Below are 21408 nucleotides of genomic sequence, written 5' to 3' on the forward strand. Positions count from 1 at the left end.
TGGATTTACTTATAGCTTCATGCTTTCTTCCCTCCAGGATGCTGGGCAGTGATTTGCAAGTTTAAAGAACAGGTGATACTCTTTCTCCTCAACACTCACCAGCCACTAATAACTCATCTGGATGAAGATCAACAGCCCACAAGCAGCAGCAATGACTCTTTCATGAGTTCAGGAGTGGGGATAGCCAAGCTGCCTCCTAGTGCTCTAGCTGCCATCTGTGTGGAGATTTCAGAGAGTTTCTGAGTGGTTCCTGAAGGAATAAAAATGAAAGTGTGCTTACCATAGCCTATTTAAAGAGTACATGTAGTTGGACCCTGGAATCAAAAGATCATGTGTTAGAGACCAACCACCACCCCTGGGCTGCAGAAGGCCGCAACGCAGAGAAGGAACTGACTCAGGTTCTTCGGTCTCAGCACGTCAATGTATTCAATGCCCTTAACATACTAGTGCCATGAGATCAGAAATTTTGCAGAATGTCACTGTGATGGAAGTGCAAACATACAGATTGGGAATATTTTCATCACCTAGATAGTTTCTTCTGGTCATTCTCTAAAAAACTGAGAAAACTAGAACTCCATCTTCATTCTGTACTATATGAAAGATATTTTGGAAACTAGTACCATCATTCCCATGAATCTCTTTCAAGCCATTTTGCAAGCCTAGTCAAAGACTATTTATTTATTTTGTTTTCTGCATTGTGTGATCTTATGTAGAACATGTGACATCTGAAGGTCACGCACAAGTTATAGACCAAAGTTTCAACATTAATTGAAGTCTGTTTATTAGATATCAGTATTAACTTAAATTAATAATAATGATAAGCAGTATATAATTTATTTTCTTACTTATATGTAGAACAGCTTGTGTATACTGTTATATAGCTCTAGTAACAACAAAAAAAAAGAAGTGTAGCTTAGGGGAGGGATTTTCAAAAGTGGTCCTCATTGCTTTGAATTGTAATCACACGGGATGGCACAAGGCAAGGCTAGATCATGCCCATGGTGCATGGGACATTGTGCCTGATCCACACAGCAGCAATTTTCAAGTTACACTCGTGCAATGTGTCTGCTGGCTGCCTGCAAAGCAGCTGGCAGGCAGGCAGGACCAGAAGTATATCATCATGCTGTAACTACTCCAAAGACTGCTCCTGTACTGCAGGACAGGCGTTGCTGCTATGCTAAGCCAACCACGCAAGCTCTTGAAAATCCCTCTTTATACCACTGTATCACAGAGGCTCTCCTTCAGTGGGACAGAGTTACTGCCAGGTCTGCTGTACATCTGACTCTGCATTGATTTTCAGGCCTTTTGGGTAAGGATCTGTTCTTAGCACAGAAGTGATGTGTTGTCTGTCGCTTCCTCATTCTTCACACAATGGTTTGTATGTAGGCCTGAATCCAGGGAAGGAGAATATCCAGCTCATGGATGGCTTTGTAGATTCCCTTCTCTCCAAGCTATCAAGAAGATAAAGATGTTGGAAAATAAAATGCCCGCAGCCCTTGAACAGTGCAGCTTGGAGCCAGCACCTCCTGCTCTTACCTTGAGAAACTTTTTCTTTAACTTTCTGACAGGAGAAGTTAACCTTGTGGATGGAGCACATGGAAGCTGAAGGGATGAGAAGAAATCAAAAGAGCTTGTTGCAGCAAAGGTGCTAATGTAAAGACATAGTGGTGAGGAAGAGTCCAACCCACAGTGTGGCACCATAGGACTACGGGTAAAAGGTATGAACTCAGCATTGCGTCAGCACCTCCCCCTACTACTAATGTGTTATTTTACCTATGTGCTTCCCAGAAAGCTGAGTTCACAGCACAAACAAATTGTAATATGAGTTCCACTAGGTCTTCTTATTAAAGGCTTCCTATTCATCTCAGAAATCTTTACATTGGTTGCAGTTACAGCTTCTGTACAGTGCAGCCTAGCTCTAAGATTCAAGGCCCTTTAACTCTGAATTTCAGAGAAGGAGAGGCTGAGGACCAAAGACCTTTGCAAAACACAGAGGGCAATTTTGCATGTTTCTGCAAGACCTCCAAATATGCTTATAAAGTTAATTTATGCTTCCTCCCATTTTCCTGCCCATTCCCCAACTGTCTGGCTAATTAGAGGCTAACCTTGCACGATTTTGTCAAGTTAAGTTTTCCATTAAGATCACTGGGAGTTTTGCCAGCAAGACTCGCCCCAACTGCAAGACATCCTGCTGAAATCAGCCAACAATGTCTTACTTGCAGGTTCTGACATTCCTCTACACACCCGACTGTGATATCAGAGACACAAGACTCTGTTACCACTGCAAGATTTGAGTTGGAAGCCAGTTTTAGGAAGGAAAGCATCAATCACTTGATCCTATAGGACTCGAAGGCTGCACCCTGGGTTTAACCCAGCCAGCCGGGGCACAGCGGGTTGGCCAAAACTGGCCTAGTTGAGATTTTTGGAGCTGCTTGGCTGAGCTTTCTGAGTAGCATGGCTTGCTGAGTCCCCAGCTTTCCGGGCTTTGCAAGGCGGAGAATCATTTTTTCAGGAAAAAGTGGAAAATCTGATGTTTTCCCATCTACAAATAAGGACAACATGTTTGAAAAGGCAAAAGGCAAGGGTCCTCAACTCATATGAAAAGAAGTGACTCCACTGAAATGGATGGGGTTTTTTTTCTACCTTGCACAGAGGTTTTTAAAAGAAGCAACAAATATTTTTTTCTTTCAAGTCACCTTTTGTGCTTCTTAAAGCCAACTTGCAGGATGAAAGTGTAAATAAAAGCAACCTTTAAAAGTCTTCTAACTAGAGCAGTTTGTTCTGATTTGGGGCTTTTTTTTTTTTCCTAAGGGCAGCTTGTATGATGCAGATTTCCACAGAAATCAGTTGGTAGCAGAACTGACCTTAAAAGACTATGTTGGCTTGAGTGGCAATACACATTACAAACTCCGTCCTTCCTGCATAAAGAGCAAGTAAACAAATGAGTAAGCAGGTAAGCTTGCTCATTGCAAGCAATGCTGCAATCTCTGCTAGAGGTCTACAAGCTCTGCCTGTGATGATAGAGCAATGATTAAAAATCCTGTAGTGAAAATATTGCTGTTGTGCACTCCGCTTAAATAAGAAAAAACTTTCCTAATCTGCTGGTGATGTAGGAACATCTGTCTGTCCTCAGAGTCAGCTTCATACTGTTCTTGGCAACGTTGTATTAGTATCTACGTGTTTTTGAAAAACAGGACTCGAGCTCCTAAATAATTGGAAAATATATTAATATTTCATTGTTTGGCTAAAACCAAGAACTAGCTGGGTGAGAATCATAACAATATACTACAAAGCCTTTGGAAATAGTTTGGAGAAAAAAATTTTAGGATTTTTAAACAGTATGTATGCCTCTAGCTGGCTGAATTAGAGCCTGAGTTTATGAAAGGATCTAAGGTGGGTATGTATATAAAGGTATCACTGTTTCCCTCAATTGTAAAAGAACTATCCTTGAAAGGTAACAAATTCATTACGTAAGTATGTTGGCATAGTGGAAATCCCTTCTCATAAACATCTTATAACTCAACTAGATAATAAAATTTAAAGAACTTACGTAGATGGATTAATGAGGTTTCTAATTTATTAAGGAATAATATGATGGAGAAATCACAAAATTAGTATTAGTAAAGGATCTATTACTTTCATTCTGTTCACAGTTTCTATTATTCTTTCACACGGTTTTATATTGATGAGTTTCAACAAATACAATTACTTTTTAAAATGTTAGTTTCCAGAAATGAGATGTCCCCTAGAAAATCATGACAAGTTGTCATTTCTCAAAGAGCTGCTGTTTTCCTACTACCAGAGGAAGTATTTCCTACCAGTATTTTTTAAGATCCAGAAATGTAAATTGTTATATTTAGACTTGTGTTTGATAAAACACTGGCACTAATTTTGAAAGAAAAAGAATGCTGGAGCTTTGAGATCTACATCATTTTGTCTCCATACAGCACAGAAGCAAATGTATTACTAAGTTATATAGCAAGCTCCAGTCACTGATGGTATTTCAGAATAACTGATGTTCTGAATTCAGTCACAGTTGACAGTCTGAACTCCTCACTCTGTACTGGCACTTACAGGGTGTAACTGCTTTTCCAGACAAGAGTGAAATCACTGTAAAGTGTATGATAGCATACAATATCTGGAATTTTGACAGACACAGATAACTACAGCAGTGTGTTGAATGCTGTGAATAATGACTGTAAATGGCAACTGTTTAGTATGGTTTTAAAAGCAGAACCTGAAAGCTGGCGGAGTTTTCTCCCATTTAGGTTTGAATCTTTTTGCATTACACAAACACTCCGGTTGTGTTCTGAGCTATAGCACTGCAAAGACATCTCTGAAGCTGCTTGTTTTTGCATTGCAAATATTTATGCACACATAGAACCAACGTCCTCTTCTTTCATGCTACCATACAATTCAGATTAGACAAAGTTTTAATTCCTTAACATTTAATTGACTTCTTATCTTGCCCTCACTTTTAAAAATTACAGAGTTTGCCTCGATATCCATGGCTATATTTCACTCTAAGTCACCCTCCACTTTTTGGGACACTGTGACCTGTGAGGACTGCAGGTTTAGGTGAGAAAAAAAAAAACATAGCCATAGGACATGAAGTTTTAAAGCACACTCTGTTGTTATGCATCATTATATTAAAAATAAGATGAGAAGAGAAATGACCCATAAGTGACAGTGTTGTCTTAGCATCAAAATATGTTAGTATGCATATTTGCATGGGCAAAATTGTGCTTTAAGTGCTGTCCTGTTGTTATTCACAGGGTGGGGTGATGACATGGTGTTGGTAAAAATGACTCTTCCCCAGCACACCTGGATCCACTCAAGGGACATTTTGCCAGTGGGCAGCATCACTCCCTGACAACCTGCTCCAACTGCGGGCGTAGCCAACATACGGAAGCTGAACCAATGTGCTTTATAATTGCAGATCCCTGCTTACTCATGAGACACCACCAGTTCGTTCAAAATTTAGTATGCAGGAGCAGAGATGACATGTGAGTAAAGATTACGCAGGTCCAGTGGGTACGCTGTTGAAGAGGAAAGCATAACCAGTGTCACACTGCTGGAGCCACATTTCTCCCTGTGATTACTGTCTCTTTGCAGCTTTGGTGCCGAGAGCACAGCACAAGTCGACATCATCAGCAGAGAAGTGGCTTGTCTCCATGGTATCTCCACCACCTTGCCCACTTCCCACAAGCTCACTCTGGGAGGAAATGAGTGGTGTCAAACTTCCCCGGCCCCAGTGGGGAAGCCCTCGGGAGGTTGAGTCCTCTGTAACGTGGGGCACACTGTGACTCTGAATCACCCTCTCTGTCTGCAGAAAAACTGTGATGAAGCCCTTCCCTAACCTCTTCAGTTGGACAAAGTTAGTTTGGCTCTCAGGAATATACTCACACAGGCATTCATGTTTGCTTGCAAGACCTGGAAGGCACTAATAATGTAAAACTTGTCACTTCTGACTCCAAGATGACTGAAAACATTTTTCACGTAGAAGGAGAGGAGTTGATCTCGAACATTGCAGTTTGTCTGTAAACAAAGCAGGTAAAGAGCTGCCAAATGAAAACCTTACAAGTAAACCTCAGCCTAAAACTTCAGGCTTGTAAAACTGTGCATGTTTAGAAAGCGTACAATGAATAAAAACATTTTCATTAATTTTAGTATGCCATTGAATTGCTTCCTTTTTTTTTTTAAACAGCTCAATGTACCCCTGTGGTTTCTGAAGGAAAGGTGGGAGGATGCTGTGCTGGCAGTCAAAGGAGTATTGGTAGAACCAACCACAAACAGAAGTGACAGCAACAAATCTATTTAACAAACAAAGAATAAATGGATGATAAATTGGTGGGTTAAGTCAAACCATCTTGTCCAAGTTGTAGAAGTCGTTGTCGGTGTCATTTTTCCATTCCTCCGCATCAGTGTCCCATGCTACTCAAGACACTGTAGGGTATCCCACCCATCCCCAACTGCTGCTCCAGAAGAGAACAGTCATCCTGTACACCCTGTGTCATATCTGCCTGGCCTGTGAGATCTCTTGGATACCCAAAGGTATTCCAAATGTCTATATGCCTATTTTTAGGCAATGGAACCAAGTATCAGATGTGAAATTACCACCAGGAGGGTAATGCAGCTGCAGATTAAGACATCCGAATGCAGGTATCCATGTGTAGGTCCCACAGACAAGCGAGAAGCCTTCAATCCCAAGGTAATAGATGAGATCCAGGGGAGTTCAAAGGTCAGTAGGTCTCTACTGAAGGATAAACTGACTAAGATGTCTCACACACTTGTAGTCGCTTACAGATAGGCACCCCAAGTTTAGTGTCTCACCGTCATGCTGAATCACACTGGGGAACTCTGATCTCCCTCTTCCAGTGCAACCGCAGAGATCAAAGCCGAAAGCAGCAACTTGGGTGTCCTGGCTGCTCTGCAGCATCCCTGGGCTATCCGTGGTACCACACGCCCTCAGCAGAAGATATCTCAGCTGCTGGAACAGCGACTGTGACCCTGGCCTTCATGTGAATGGGCTGGTGCTTGGAAAGATTTGCTAGGGAGGATTGTACACATCCAAGCACTCACAGGAGGAGCAAGTGCTACCACAAGCACGCTCCTCCCCGACACAGCAAAAACCTTTACCCTCAAGTCTCCTGGCAGAGCACCACTGCAAACACTTCCTAGAGAAATATGCCTCCAGCCAGGCTTTTCAAATCCACCTCTTTCTCCCCTACCATGCTCAACCCTCACCTCATGTCCCAGAGGAAAATCCCTTTCTATGGGGCACAGACAACACTCTTCCTCTAAGCAGAGGACTTCCTTAAATGTATGGCTTTCATAAATATAATGTCCTTCCCAATTAAACACAAGTGGCTTTTGTGTCAGCTGTCATTCCTTTTGATCACACTTTCATATGTCTACGGACCAAAGGAAAATCAAAGCAAGAAAATGGAAAAGCAGTAGTATAAATCTTACCATAAACAGCATTTTTGTTGTCTTTTTAAGCAGTCTTGTGTTCTTGATGAGATCCTTCTGTAAAACATAATGTGCTAGTGTTAATTAACCTAAGGAGAGAAAGGGAGAGAGAGTATTAAGTCTAGTTCGTACAAAACTTAGTAGTAATAACAATCATCACCATCATCTTATTCAGATGTAGGATGAGGAGTCAGCAAATATGTGTTCGAATCCCAGCCTAGCTGCAAACTTCTTCTGTGGCAAACTCTTTGGCAAACTCACTCCAATTTTCTGTGCGTCTTCTTTTTGCCCATCTTTACAAAAGGAGTAGCATCATTACCCAATTTCTCAGGACTGTAGAGATCATTCAACTTATTAAAGTTTCCAGGTGCTGAGTAATGAAGCTGGTAAAGAAGCATCTGTAAATAAAATAAACTTTTCAACTGGTGGGATCAACTTACAGGAACAGATGATTTTAAACTAGTTGCCTTGATATACAGGTTCTCTGTCACTTGGGAGAGGAGTCCTTTTCGGCAGGTATGCTTTCCTGTAGGTGACTTTTTGCCTTCCACAGTGAAAAGACAAAGCAGAACTAAAAAATGCCCAGATTTGAAAATAGAATATACTTTCATCTTCGCTCCCAAATCTTCTTGCCTCTACAGTCACAGCAGTGTATGTGACACAGCAAGACTGGTTAGATGACAGAGGTTAACCTAATTTCGTTAACCCTCGAAACAGCTTCTGCACTGAGATGCCTATGTAGATAACCTATTGCTCGTGTGCTGGCTGATCAGTATTGTTGCTGTGCTTTTTTATACATCTTGCTCCACTTTCAACAAATTTGACCACAATAATCTGTGACGTTTTTCTAAACGATATCTCCATATTTACTGGCAGCAGGGTCAAGGTTTCCAAGAAAGAAGAACTTCCCTCCCATGTGAGAAGTCTTCTTTCATTTAAGTGGTGGTCAAGTGAGGAAAAAGCAGTTGAGCTGGTTAGTTTAGTTTCCTAACGAAGTATACCAAATGTGTGAATTTTTTTTTTATTTTTCCACAAAATATCATGGCAGCACTTTTTTGAAAGTTAATGTCCCACAGAGAAAAGAATCTTTGCTGATTTACCCTAAGAAACATTAGAAAATCTGTTATGTGTAAGGAAGTTGGACTGCACTGCTTTTAAAACTTCCCTCTCCAGTCTTTGAGAAGTGTTTTATTTCAAGGGTACAGCAGTTAGTAGCAAAGGAGTTTGTTACCTATTTTAATCTCTGTAATTAGTCTTTTGCCAGGGTAAGATTTACCCCAGTAGAAGCAGCAGACTGTTTAACGTAAAAGGGAGGGCTCCAGGGAGGGCCTTGTTCAAGAGCCGGGGCATGCCTGGCTGTCAAGTTGCCACATGAGCCCACTGAGAGCCACAGGCACTGGGAAAAAATGTGCAAGGTCCCAGCATATCCACTATGGATGTGGTAAAAGTAAAATCATAGAGTCAGACAGTCACTCTTTTATGGAGTTGCTCAAACAGCTATTGGACAGTTTATGTCTCTGGCCTGTTTCTGAGACAGCCAAATGCTCAGGATTTTTCAGGTACCACTCCAGACATGCTAGGAACATCACACCAAGGGTAGACCTGGAAACGCTGAAGTGATACCAGCAATGTGAGGCTGTTAAGTCAGGGAAGGATGTGAGTCTGTCATAGTTCAGCCCTACTCGGAACCAAGCTACACAGTCTCTTACTCACTCCTCCCACCCTCTGAGGGAATCAGGGAGAGATAATACAATAAAAAGGCTCGAGGTTTGAGATAAGGACAGGGAGACATCATTGAAGTTACCATTACAGGCAAAACAGATTTGACTTGGGGAAAACTATTTATTTATTATTAAAACCAAAGCAGGATAATGAGAAAGAGAACAAAATAACTTCCTCCAACCCCTCCCTCTTCCCGAGCTTAACTTAATTTCAGTTATCTCTGCCTCCTTTCCCCCCAAAGCAGCACAGGCAGAAAGAGAGGATCAGGGTTATGGTCAGTTCATCACACATCACTTTACACTGCTCGTTCCTCCTCGGGGGAAGAACTCCTCACATTCCTCCCCTGCTCCAGCAAGGGGTCCCACCCATATGTCACAGTCCTTCATGAATTCATCTGGAGTGGGTCCTTTTTCCACAGGGTGCAGTCTCTCCAGAACAGCTGTCCCAGTGGGCCCTCCACAGGCCACAGCCTCCTTCAGGAATCCACCTGCCCTGGCGTGGGGTCCTCCATGGGCTGCAGGTGTATCTCTGCTCCTCTCTGGACCTCCATGGGCTGAAGGGGGACAACCTGCTCCACGATGGTCCTCACCACAGACTGCAGAGGAATCTTGGCCAGGAGCCGCATTACTCCTCCCTCTCCTTCTTCACTGACCTTGGTGTCTGCAGCCGTTCCTCTCACAAGAAATTTTTCACAACCAGCAGGCAGACGCCTCTCAGGTTCTCTTCACATCATCCATCTCATCTCCTCTCCACTTCTTGCAGCCGGGCTGGGCTGAGTCAGGCCCAGACAACCGCCTGGCAGGAGGACAGAGGGTGAGGGCCGTAAGGCCCACAAGGCTCGCGCCTCCCCCTCTCCTGCCTCTCTGCCCCACTTCAGCTTCTTCACATCTTCTTCCTTTTTTAAATTGTTTTTCCTGTTCTTAAATACATTATCACAGGAGCATTATTGGGGAACATTCCATCACCAACTGGTTCAGCCCTGGCCAGCCTAGGCCCGGACGACTCCATGGGACAAAGGGGAAACTTCTAGTAGCTTCTTGCAGAAGCTGCCACTGCAGCCCCCGCTCACTAAATAAAACCGACACAGAGTCAAATGTCAAGACTGCTGGGACTGGTTGAGGTGTATGAAAGAAGAGGGAGAAAGAGTTTTTTGTCCAGCCTGACAATACTTCAGCCTATAGTGATAACATTTTTGTTGAACATAAAAACAAGCTCTTGACATGTTCAGCCAGGACAGAGTTTATTACTCCGTTAGTGTTTTGAGAGCAAAACAGAAGGGCTTAAACAGATCAGAGAAAATTACTTAAACTACAATTGATACCATTCAACCTGAGCTGCCAGAGCCAGTGGCAGAGCTGCATGCCCCTCTATGGCACCACCAGTGCGCCCATGCCAGGGGCATGAGCTGGCTTTGGGAGGAAGAAGGGTGAGATGAGCTGGATAATAAATCCACCTAGCTTTGATCCCACTGGCCATTTACACAAACAGCCATGCATGCAGCCTCCAGGCCAAGCTGGACTGACATCCAGCTTCAAGGATCCCACCTGTAACAGCTCTGGGAAATGCATTTTACCACAGGACCATCCATACATCCTAGTAGCTTTACCAGCACTGAAGTGCTGATGAGGTCCAAGGACAAAGCAAACCAACAAGGGAAGGAGAGCTTAGAGTTTAGGAAAGTGGAAATGATGGACACATGAGGTCCTATGTTCATTTTAGTGCTCATTTGAACTGTGGTCTTTACTTAAACTCTCTAAATGCTGTCAGGCTTGCCAGAGGAGGTGCACCAAATCTGAGAATAAAAGGTATGTGGACAGCAGATGAGCCACTTACTCTTAGTTTGTTCCTAGAAGAGGATCTCAGGCGATAGCAAGAGTAGAGTCAGAATGCAAAACTGCCTTGGGTTCCCCAAGATGTGGTACTCCCTGGTCAACAGTTTTCTTCTAAATAGAATAAATGGGTCATGTAGCCAGTCTGTAATGGCTTTTCACAAGAAAATAAATAATTTTCAACATCTCTGAAACTTCTGATGTTGCTGGAAAACCCTTGAGCCCACAAGTTTCATTTTGTCTGTTCTGTGAGCTCTTCCCACCACGCTTAGAATGCTGTATAAGTGACATCGTTGCGTTGGGCTCAAGACCTCCACTCGTGAATCAACAAACATCTTACTGAATTGGCTAACTTTTCAACTGACTAGTGTAAAAGGATGCAGGTGGATGTAGATGCATGGTGACTTTTTCTTTCTAAAGGAAATAAGGCTTTCCTATCTCTCCTATCATAGAAGGGTGGCGGGTACCATTTAATATCTGATCCTGTAAAATTGGTTACATTTCCACCTTTTTTGTTATGCTTACTTAGTCAGAGAATACCCAGTGTTTTTCAACTTTCTCATCTGTTACTTGTTCCGAAGAAAGATGGTCTTTTCTTTTAGGGTCTCATGTAGAGTTTTGTACACTGGATTTTAGTGGCACTTTGGCACTCAGACATAATTATGGTATAAATAATATAGAATAACAAAGAATTGGCATTATTCGGTATTTTAAAGTTATATGAAGCAGAGCAAGAAATTAATTCAGGGACTCCAGCCCTCTTAGCAATGAAGACTGAAAATATCTGCAAAGCTTTTTATGGGCTGGATATATGCAGAGCCAGTCTGAGGACAACAACAAAACACACCACCAAGCATGTTGACTTCCAGACCTAGGCTGGGAACCACAGGAGTTCAAGGAGCCTACCCCAAAAGTAAATGGGCTCTCTCCATATGGAAAATTTTAGATGTACACTGTCAACGAATACTTAAGGAACAATACAATGCTGGTAACACATGCTAAGTTCACGTGTTACATTGGTACAAAATATGTAAAGTTTATGATCATGAGAATGAAGGAGAAAAGAAATAGCTAAGAAAAGAAACAATAAGATAAACTAATAGAGTAGACAACTTTTATCAGAGAATAAAATTTTGCCTGACTTACCCTGGCTAGGGACTAAGTTTCAAAGAAGGGTGCATGTGACTTATGTTCCACATGAGTGCATAAGACCACCTGCCTGGATCCTTTCTTCACCATCTTATTATGAACCATGGAATTGTCTTGATTTATAGAAGTTCAGTAGACATTATCAATATTAAATTCTCTTGATCTATATAGAACGGATACATCTACCACTTCTGCAAAGTTCCGTTAGTCTATTTACAGTAAAAAATTGTATCTATTTGTTGTTTTGTAGCTTAATTGGCTTTCTGGTCTCCATCCATAAAAAGCTTCATCTAGTTTCTTATTTCTGAATCTTCTCATCTTTCACGTTTTCTGTTTATTTTATTTCCTGTTAGTATAACTAGAACTAAATTAGTCGTGTATTTCCTATAAATGTTACTCATATTTGCTTAGCTGCTGCTAGTGTTATGCTGTCTCTTAAGACTATTCTTTACTATTTCTTTTGTTCCTTTATCCTGTTTAATTCACTTCAGTCATCTGAAAAATAGTAGGTCTACATTAAGAGCTACAGTATTTGTGCTCAGAAATGTGATTTGATGAGTAACAACGAAGCCTAGTGAGGTTTTCAAAAAACTGAGAGTGACAATACTACTGTAGGAAGTAAAAAATTGAGATACCCTAGTGCCTCCATTGGAGGGAGAAGTTTGGAGCAGAGCAGCTCCCAGCATCCAAAACTGATTCTGCAATTTTCTGAACATGGTTGTAATGAACATAGGCACATAGGTAAGCATAAAATACCCACCAGTGTTTAAACGTTGTTTCTTGTAACCTTCTATTCTTGTAATAGGAACCTTTGGAGCTGCTATAGATTTTGTGCAATTACTGAACAATTATGGGCCAATTTTTCAGACACGGGTACCTAAATTAGCCATGCAAACTAACCACATAGGCACCCAAGGATTCACTGCCATCAGCCTTAATAGTCATAAAAGGCAAGGGAACAACAGAATAGCATGAACAGGTGGTACTGGCAGCTCCTGCTTAGATATTGTACATACATCACTCTGGTTAGGAAAACACCCTACATAACTGAAATTGACACAGTGTAAAGAAAGCTAAAACATTGGATGCCTAGGACTGGATATCAATCTGGTGCCCTTCTCATCCCTAACTGTGAAACCACTACACTTGGTGTAGGGGATGGTGTGTCCCATGACACATCCACACTATATGGTGCCTATCCAGGCACTCCTCAGTTGCCTTTGTTGAGGACAAACAAAGGTTGAGGTTGGAAGGGGCCTCTGGAGGTCATTTTGTCCAACCTTCCTGCTCAAGCAGGGCCATGTAGAGCCAGTTGCCCAGGGTTGTGTCCCGTCAGGTTTTTAGTATCTCCGAAGATGGGATTCCACAACCTTTCTGGTGTGCCAGAACCTGTGCCAATGTTTGGTCACCCTCACAGTGAAAAACTGTCTTACTGTGTTCAGATGGAATTTCACGCATTTTAATTTGTGTCTGTTGCCTGTTATGGGCACCACTGGGAGGAGCCTGGCTCTCTTCTTTGCTCCCTCTCCTCAGGAATTTACACACATTGCTAAGATCTCCCTGATCCTTCTCTTCTCCAGGCTGATCAGTCCCAACTCTCGCTGCCTTTCCTCAGATCAAAGATGACCCAGTCCCTTAATTATCTCTGCCACCCTCCACCACCAAGGACACATATCCACCACACTCAGAGTTTTTTCACTCTGTGCCTTAGACAAACTTCATAAAAATCTTAAGGCATTAAGTAAAGCAGAAGTCAGACTCAAACCTAGACGAAGAAGACAAACCAAACCGAAAAAAAAAAAAGCCAAAACCCAAACCCAATTACATTTCCTCTGGGCATTTGCATCTCTTTGCACTTTATGACTAACATATTTTGAGTAACCTCAAATGTGAATTGCTATAAACATATTGTTAATCTCCTCTCGTCTTCAAGAAATGGCATAGACTGGTTCAACTGGTGGATCTCTCTGTGCTACTGGCCTGGTTTTGTGTTTCAGTTTGGTGACAGATGGCCAATTGTCTGTAAAGATAGTTTTAATTCAGTTGTCTGATAGGAAGGTCTCAGCACATTCAGTCTTTTCAGAGACAGATTACAGAGGATATTCAGAGTCCAGTTTGAAATCGCCAAGTTATTAAAACTAAAATTGTCTCTCTGTGCACAGAAAATACACAAGAGTTCGTTTTTAAAGTAGTAATTTTTATGGCCAAAAATTAGCTACTTTGCAAGAACGCTCAGCACTCCCTGAATATCTTCAAATGTCTTCAACTGTGTAATTAAAATCATTAATCACTTCATGGCTAGACAAGGTGCTGAATTTGACATAAAACGTTTATGTATATAGCCTCTATTACTCACGTTCTTGTAGTCTGATGAGTAGACCACTATTCGAGAAAAGAGATTATGAAAAAAAAAGAGATACGAAAAAGTCTTCCAGCGTATTCAAATTGTTTCCATCAACCAGTCAAGTGATTTCACTTAACAACAATGATTCAGTCCTTAGATTCTTTAGAAAAGTTCGTCTGCTACCACCAAAGTCACACTAGGAAATCCCTGTACAGCGTTATTACTGCAGAGTGTACATATGTGCTTGGCAATAACAGGCAGCTCAGCTTGCCCGTACAGGCAGGCAGCTGTTCCAAACTCTTGGTTTTCTCTTGCGACACGGAGGAGTGCTCATGAGTCTGTGACTTGCTTTCCCCTGTAATTTCATCATGGCTTTATTAAAAGATTGTACTAAAATTATGAAAGGAAAAAGCAAACTGAATGGAAACCTGGGCCCAGTTCTGTGGGAGGAGGATGCCCACAGCCGCTAGGCTGGCAGAAGTGGGTCAGTTTGCACAGCACTACTCTTCTGCTGAAATGCTTCTCTTCCCTTCTATCTTTGTGCACCACTTTTCATTTTTTTCTCTCCCTCTGATTTTTTTCTGGCTTGCTTCTCTTTTTAAATTTAATTTTTAAAGGTTTTTCCCATCTGTTCTCTTAACTCAGGACATCCCTGAGTCTCTTGGCCATGCCAAGGGTACCTGTACAGCTCTGTGAGTAACATCAACTGGGAGTTGGGCTAGAATATTGTGAAGCTGCAGAAACTACAGCCTCGATCCCAAAAAGATTTCTTGGTGTTGGAAAAGGACATTATTGAAGACATAAATTAAGCAGACTTCTCAGAGGCAACTGTGTTACTAATGTAAAGTTGTGTGAGAAACAAATTATTTTTTCAGTTATTTTTCCCTTGGAAGTAGTCCTCAAGCCCTGAGAAGTCTGTGAGCTTCCGTCAGAGATTGCTGATATGGTGCCATCTCCCCATCTCCCCAGCTCTCATTCAACAGCCCCTCCATTGTCTCCAGACTCCTCTGCTTCTCATGGTGTGTCTGCCTTTGCTGTGAAGTGACACTTTCAATGAATCTTATCAGTAGGGGCATTTTTAGTGTAACATTTACTTATTCAATTATCAGATATGATCATATCTGGGACTTTTCTGCTAGAGAAGACGTCTGTGCACGCCTGCATGGCTATAACCGTTGTTGGCATAATGGAGACATCGTGGGATGGCTCCTATGACCGCAGCATTGGAATAGAGGGATATAGGCTCTTTAGGAAGGACAGGCAGGGGAGACCAGGAAGGAGTGTCACCCTCTATGTCAGCAACCAGCTGGAGTGCATGGAGCTCCATCTGGGGATGGATGGGGAACTGATAGAGAGCTTATGGGTCAGGATTAAAGGGAGGGCAGGGACAGGTGACATTACAGTGGGGGTCTGCTACTGGTCAGGTGGGGGGCCACCTCACCAGCAGGACTGAGTAGATGAGGCCCTCTATAGACAGATAAGAGCAGCCTCATGGTCACAAGCCCTGGTCCTCATGGGGGATTTTAACCACCCCGATATCTGTGGAAGGACACCACAGCAGGGCACAAGCAATCCAGGAGGTTCCTGGAATGTGTGGATGACAACTTCCTCCTGCAAGTGATAGAGGAGTCAATGAGGAGAGGTGCTATGCTAGACCTTGTTCTCACTAGCAAGGAGGGCCTGGTGCAGAATGTGGAGCTCAAAGGCCTTGGTTGCAGTGACCATGAGATGGTGTAGTTCAAGATCCTTAGGGCAGCGAGGAGAGCGTGCAGCAAGCTCTCTACCCTGGATTTCAGGAGAGCAGACTTTGGCCTCTTCAGGGATCTGCCAGGTAAAGAGTCATGAGATAAAGCTCTGGAGGGAAGAGGAACCCAGGAAAGCTGGTTGATATTCAAGCAGCACCTGCTCCAAGCTCTGGAGCGATGCATTCCGACAAAGAGGAAGTCGGGCAAGAACGCCAGGAGGCCTGCATGGATGAACAAGGAGCTCCTAGAGCTGGGGAAAAAAAAAAAAAAAAGAAAGCCTAAAGAGGGTAGAAAAAAGGACAAGAATCCTGGGAACATTACAGAGAGGTTGTCTGAGCAGTCATGGATCAGGTAAGGAAGGCTAAAGCCTTCACAGAATTAAATCTGGCCAGGGACATCAAGGTCAACAAGAAAAGCTTATTTAGGTACATCAGGGATAAAAGGAAGTCCAGGGAGAATGTGGGCCCTCTCCAGAAGAAAATGGGAGACCTGGTTACCTGGGACATGGAGAAGGTTGAGGTACTCAATGACTTTTTTTTCTCAGCCTTTGCCAGCAAAGGCTCTACCCACATTGCTCAAGTTGCAGAAGGCAAAAGCAGGGACTGGGAGAATGAAAAACTGCCCACTGTAGGAGAAATGCAGGTTCAAGACCATCTAAGCCCACGGGCCATGATGAGATGCATCCATGGGTCCTGAGGGAACTATTGGAGGAAGTTGACAAGCTGCTGTCTATCATATTTGAGAAGTCATGGCAGTCTGGTGAGGTTCCCAATAACTGGAAAAGAGGAAACATAACCTCCATTTTTAAAAAGGGAAACAAGGAAGACCTGGCGAACTGCAGGCTGGTCAGTCTCACCACTGTGCCTGGGAAAGTCATGGAGCAGATTCTCCTGGAAACCATGCTAAGGCACATAGAAAATAAGGAGATGGTTGCTAACAGCCAACACGGCTTCTCTAAGGGCAAATAGTGCCTGATCAATTTGGTGGCCTTCTATGGCAGGGTTACAGCACTGGTGCACCACTACCTGCAAGTCCTTCCCTGCAGGGCTGCTCTGCATACGGGGCAGCATCAAAAGAAGGGTGGCCAGCAGGTAGAGGGAGGTGATTCTGCCCTTCTTTTCCACTCTCATGAGACCCCACCTGGAGTACTGCACCCAGCTCTGGAGCCCCCAACATAAGAAGGATGTGGAGCAAGTCCAGAGCAGTGCCATGAAGATGATCAGAGGGCTGAAACACCTCTCCTGTGAGGACAGGCTGAGAGACTTGGGGTTGTTCAGTCTGGAGAACAGAAAGCTCTAGGGAGATATTATAGCAGTCTTCCTAACCATTCTATGATTCTATGATTCCAGTACCTAAAATGGGCTTATAGGACAGATCATAGAATACAAAATCATAGAATGGCTAGGGTTGGAAGGGACCTTCAAAGGTCATCTAGTCCAACCCCCCCGCAAAAAGCAGGGACATCCCCCACTAGATCAGGTTGCTCAGAGCCTCATCCAACCTGGCCTTGAACGTTTCCAGGGATGGGGCAGCCACCACCTCTCTGGGCAACCTGTTCCAGTGTTCTACACCCTCAGTGCAAAAATTTTTTTCCTCGTATCTAATCTAAATCTACCTCCCTCTATATTGAAACCATTGCCCTGTCACAACAGGCCCTGCTGAAGAGTCTCTCCCCATCTTTCTTGTAGGCCCCCTTGAGGTACTGGAAGACCGCTGTAAGGTCTCCCTGAAGCCTCTCTCTGCCTTGCTGTTCAGCCAACCTGTTTCAAAACTTGCAGGCAAACCTTGAAAAGTATCCTAGGTCTAAAATATTTGCCCAAACCTCTGAACATACTGAGGTTTGTTTTTACTAATCTGTCAGTTCTGAAAAACAAACATTTTATTTATCACACACTCCTGTAACCACACAGTAAAGAACAGGAGATAATTTATCAATCTGCAACCTCTCTCTTATCTCGGTTCTGATTATGAGGTTACAGCATAAACCTAACCCTCCCCGCCAAAACTTCATTCTGCAACTCTAAGAAACTCTCTGTTTTACTTTTCAGAAGTGTAGAAAAGATGAGTTGCTCCCTTCTTCCTATTTTCAGAGAAACCTCCCATGTTTATCTCATCTAAAACACGTTCTTTATTATTTATTCATTTCCAATGTCACTAGGTTACCAGCATAAACTGAAGTTTGTAACTGCAAGTAGTGTAAAAAGTGCCAATGGAAAACAGTTAAGAAGTGAAAAATTAAATCTAAATTTAAATTCTTACTGCCAAAAGGTTTCCAAAGTAAAATGGCATAAACAAAGCTGCTTGTTTCTGCTTCTTTCTCTTGCTGGTGGTTTGACTCAAAATAACACCATGAAGTCCATGCCAGGGACTTGTCATGACCAACCAAAGACAACTGTGGGCTGGATGTCTGAGTCTGTGCTCATCATCCAGGGCTGATGGAGGGGACTGGACCCTCAGAGGACACCTCCCTTCATCTACCTAACATCCTTGCTGCTGACAGAACTAGAGACAGGCTCGGCAGGGACCTGTGGGCAGAACCTCAGAGTTTGTTAGCTAGTTTTCTGGCACCAAAGCTAGGGCAGTTGACTTATACAAGGTTATTATCAAAATGAGGAAAAATTGTTGTGTTTTACCAATTTGCACAATTGGAGTCTTGGTCACTGGTTTGTTTTGTATTCCCAGTCACTGCCCAGAAGTCCTTGTCATGTAACAACTGAATCATTGACAGAGTAAAAACAAAAGCACTATGCCAAGGTTGAGCTGCTCCCTGTTTTGGAGGCTTCAACCTCACATTGAGTTAAAGCAGATATTTCATGTGCAAATAACCGTCTTGCATTTTCTGAGACACATATGGGTCCCATCAAACGAAGATGCTCGTCTAAACTTAATGAAACCTCTGTTACATGCAGGAGTAATGGATCACAGTGTTGAAGTTGACAAGTTAATGTCTACAAAATAATCATATTGCTTGCCAAATGCTGTGCTTTACAAACAAGTATTCTCTGGTTTTGAGTCACCAGAGTAAAAATGAGCATCAAAGTTGATAATCCCTAAATCTGGGATTATCTACCTAAAATCTCAGTTACCCTTTTTTTTGTGATAAAATATGAAAAAAAATATATATAATCTGAATTTTCTTCTGCTATTCAAGACTGGCAAGAGTCACATTATAAAGGATAACTGCTAAAGGAGAAAGGTTGGTCAAATCAGAAATTTCAGAGGCGTATTTGATAAGAAGTATTAACCTAAGACAAAGCCTGGATAGTTTTAGATCAACAAAAAAAAAAAAAGGTCACTATAATCACAAGCAGTGTCTAATCTTTATTTTAGAACCTCGGCTTCCCAAATCAGTGTGAATACACTGGACTTTCTGGAACAAGCCTTTCATCCAAGCAGTCCAATTCATCACTTCCATCTTAACGTCTGTATAGAAATCTTTCACCTTTTCTTTGTGATATAATTAACTTGATATATGCACAAACTACAAGCCTGATCTTATACACTTTGAAGTCAATAGGAGTTTTCCTTCTCTCTTCTGTGGAACCTTACTGGTTCTTGCAGAAACAACCATACCACAGTTTCAAGTCAGCTAGTCAAAGACAATATTTTTGGCCTGTTTCTTTTCAAAATCTTTCCGTTCTTTTTGCTCTGAGCAAAACAGAAAATGTTTTTAGTTTAGAAGATTCGCCCTTTCTCTTTATTCAAGCCCAGAGAAGAAAAATGTCCTGATCCTGGAAATATTTAATGCTGTGCCTTGATCCTTCATACTGACATAATGTCTCCATTTGGGTCTCATGGGTTAATTTGCTGAAGATAAATGGAAAATTCACAAAATTATTTTTTTTTTATTTCTCCTTAGAGGAGGAAAGATGTAGAAATACCTTATTTTCTAAATCATTCATCAGTGAATTCCAGATTAAATTACAGCAATTGATATCTGTGAATTTGGGCAGAGATTTGGAATTCAAAGGTTAAGCAGATAGAGTGATTTCCTAGGCTTCAGAAGAAATCTTTTCACTTACTTAGTTGTTTAACACTTTTGCTAGTAGTGAAATTCATACAGTACATCTGACAAGGTCTACAGCCACGTGTTAACCAAGGAAAAGGTGTTACAAACTGGTATGTGTTAACAAGCATGTGTAGCCCCAGAAATGCCATCAGTCTTAGCATCGTTTCTATTTTGTGATTTATCTCACCCAAATAAGACTTCCTACTAAATTCTTGAACAGCATAGAATCCTGGTCTGGATCCCCTGAAAGATTGCATTACTTTCCATCCTAAATATGTTATTTTATGTAACATGTCATTGGGTAGAGGGTTGCCAAAAATACTCTGAGTCCCACAGAACTGCATTGTTGGTTTTTCTTCTTTGCACGGTCTTTAACTTCTTCCTGGCAGCATCATTTGTAAGCCTGTGGTTGACTGTCAGTCAGTCCTGCTTCACATTAGCAGGCCAGTTCTGCTCCAGATTACACCGATTTTACAAATATCCCTTGGGTATTGATGATGGCTGTGACTGAAAAGGTTATCAGGCATTTACTGTTGTTCAATGCAGTCCTTACCTTCTTCAAAGCAGCTAATTGTTTCACTAATTGTGCTTTGAAGCACGGGCTGACATAATCACATGCCACTGGTTTACTATCGGGATAGCTTCAGTCCTTTGCATTGTCTAGCTTATACTCCCAGCAGCAAATTGGGAATATCAACCCTCTATTATTCTATGTCACATAAGGAGTATGCATTCAGACACTGAATATGTAAATCCTCTAACCGAGTAACACTCCATGGAGCATATTTAAGAGACATTTCTTAAACTGTCACCAATACTTACTCAGCAGGATGTGGAAACTTCTATTTGTGCTTTGCGTTCCCCTGTCTTCACAATATGAAGTTTCAGAGGTAGTTTAAATATTTTATTATTACCTACATAGCAAAAAAAAAAGTGCCTGTTCACGTCACTTAATGTAGGCAAAGGGAAGGAAGAGACAATGAAATGCAAATTTGGCAGAAGGCATCTCTGTCAATTTTTGCTCAGGAAGAGGTCCTCCAGCCTCTACAATGGAGATGTCCACATCCAATAAAGGATGTGGAGCAGGTGTCTTCCCTAACAGGACCTCTGGAAATCACAAATAGTCCATGACTTGGAGGCAGAGTGAGGAAAGGAAATTAAGGCAACGGAAATGAGAATTGCATGAACAACGGAGTTTCTCTTTGGTGACCCAACCGAAAAATTAAACAAAAAAAAATTAGTTTTGGGTCAGCCCAAAGCACTTGTCCGACTCAAAATGAAACAGTTCAGTTTACTTTCAAATCTCTTTTCAAGTTTTGAAAGAAAATGTACCTAAAATTCTAGCACCAAAACACTATTGTGAAGCATAAAATGGAAATATTTTCTTTAGAGAATGCCAGAATGAAACATTTCAGCATGATTTTCCTTTTTTGAGTTGTAACTATTGACTGAATTGAAACCCAGCTTGTCTGACTGAAACTATGTCTCTATTTTCTTTTGGTCAGTAATTGTTTGTCCCAGACATTTTCCCTGGTTGTAAGCATGTGTGGTTCATGGTGTAGTCTCCATTTATAATCAGGGAAGAGAACAGATACTTTTAGGACAAAGTCATGTTATTCTGTCCAAATATTCTGCCAT

General features: G+C 42.1%; 1 protein-coding gene across 1 annotated transcript; it reads right to left on the reverse strand.

The window, feature by feature from the left end:
• Nucleotides 1-1364: 1364 nt before the first annotated feature.
• Nucleotides 1365-7583, reverse strand: IL26 (interleukin 26). The gene is made up of 5 exons (XM_086743052.1): nucleotides 7413-7583; nucleotides 6973-7029; nucleotides 5407-5538; nucleotides 1537-1602; nucleotides 1365-1451 (listed from the first exon to the last, which is right to left on the reverse strand). Exons 1-5 carry the CDS (start codon nucleotides 7581-7583, stop codon nucleotides 1365-1367), a joined length of 513 nt encoding a protein of 170 aa, XP_086599178.1.
• Between the last annotated feature and the right edge of the window lie 13825 nt (nucleotides 7584-21408).

Source organism: Chlamydotis macqueenii, chromosome 1 (assembly GCF_036417535.1).
Source record: "Chlamydotis macqueenii isolate bChlMac1 chromosome 1, bChlMac1.mat, whole genome shotgun sequence".
Classification (NCBI taxonomy): Eukaryota; Metazoa; Chordata; class Aves; order Otidiformes; family Otididae; genus Chlamydotis; species Chlamydotis macqueenii.

Excerpts from the sequence above, each read along its gene's own strand:
- IL26 (XM_086743052.1), bottom strand. The coding sequence starts at position 7,583 with ATGAAAGTATATTCTATTTTCAAATCTGGGCATTTTTTAGTTCTGCTT. Across the intron at positions 5,539-6,972 it reads CAACAAAAATGCTGTTTATG|ACAAACTGCAATGTTCGAGA; the intron begins GTAAGATTTATA and ends CTTTGTTTACAG. Across the intron at positions 1,452-1,536 it reads TAAAGAAAAAGTTTCTCAAG|CTTGGAGAGAAGGGAATCTA; the intron begins GTAAGAGCAGGA and ends TCTTCTTGATAG.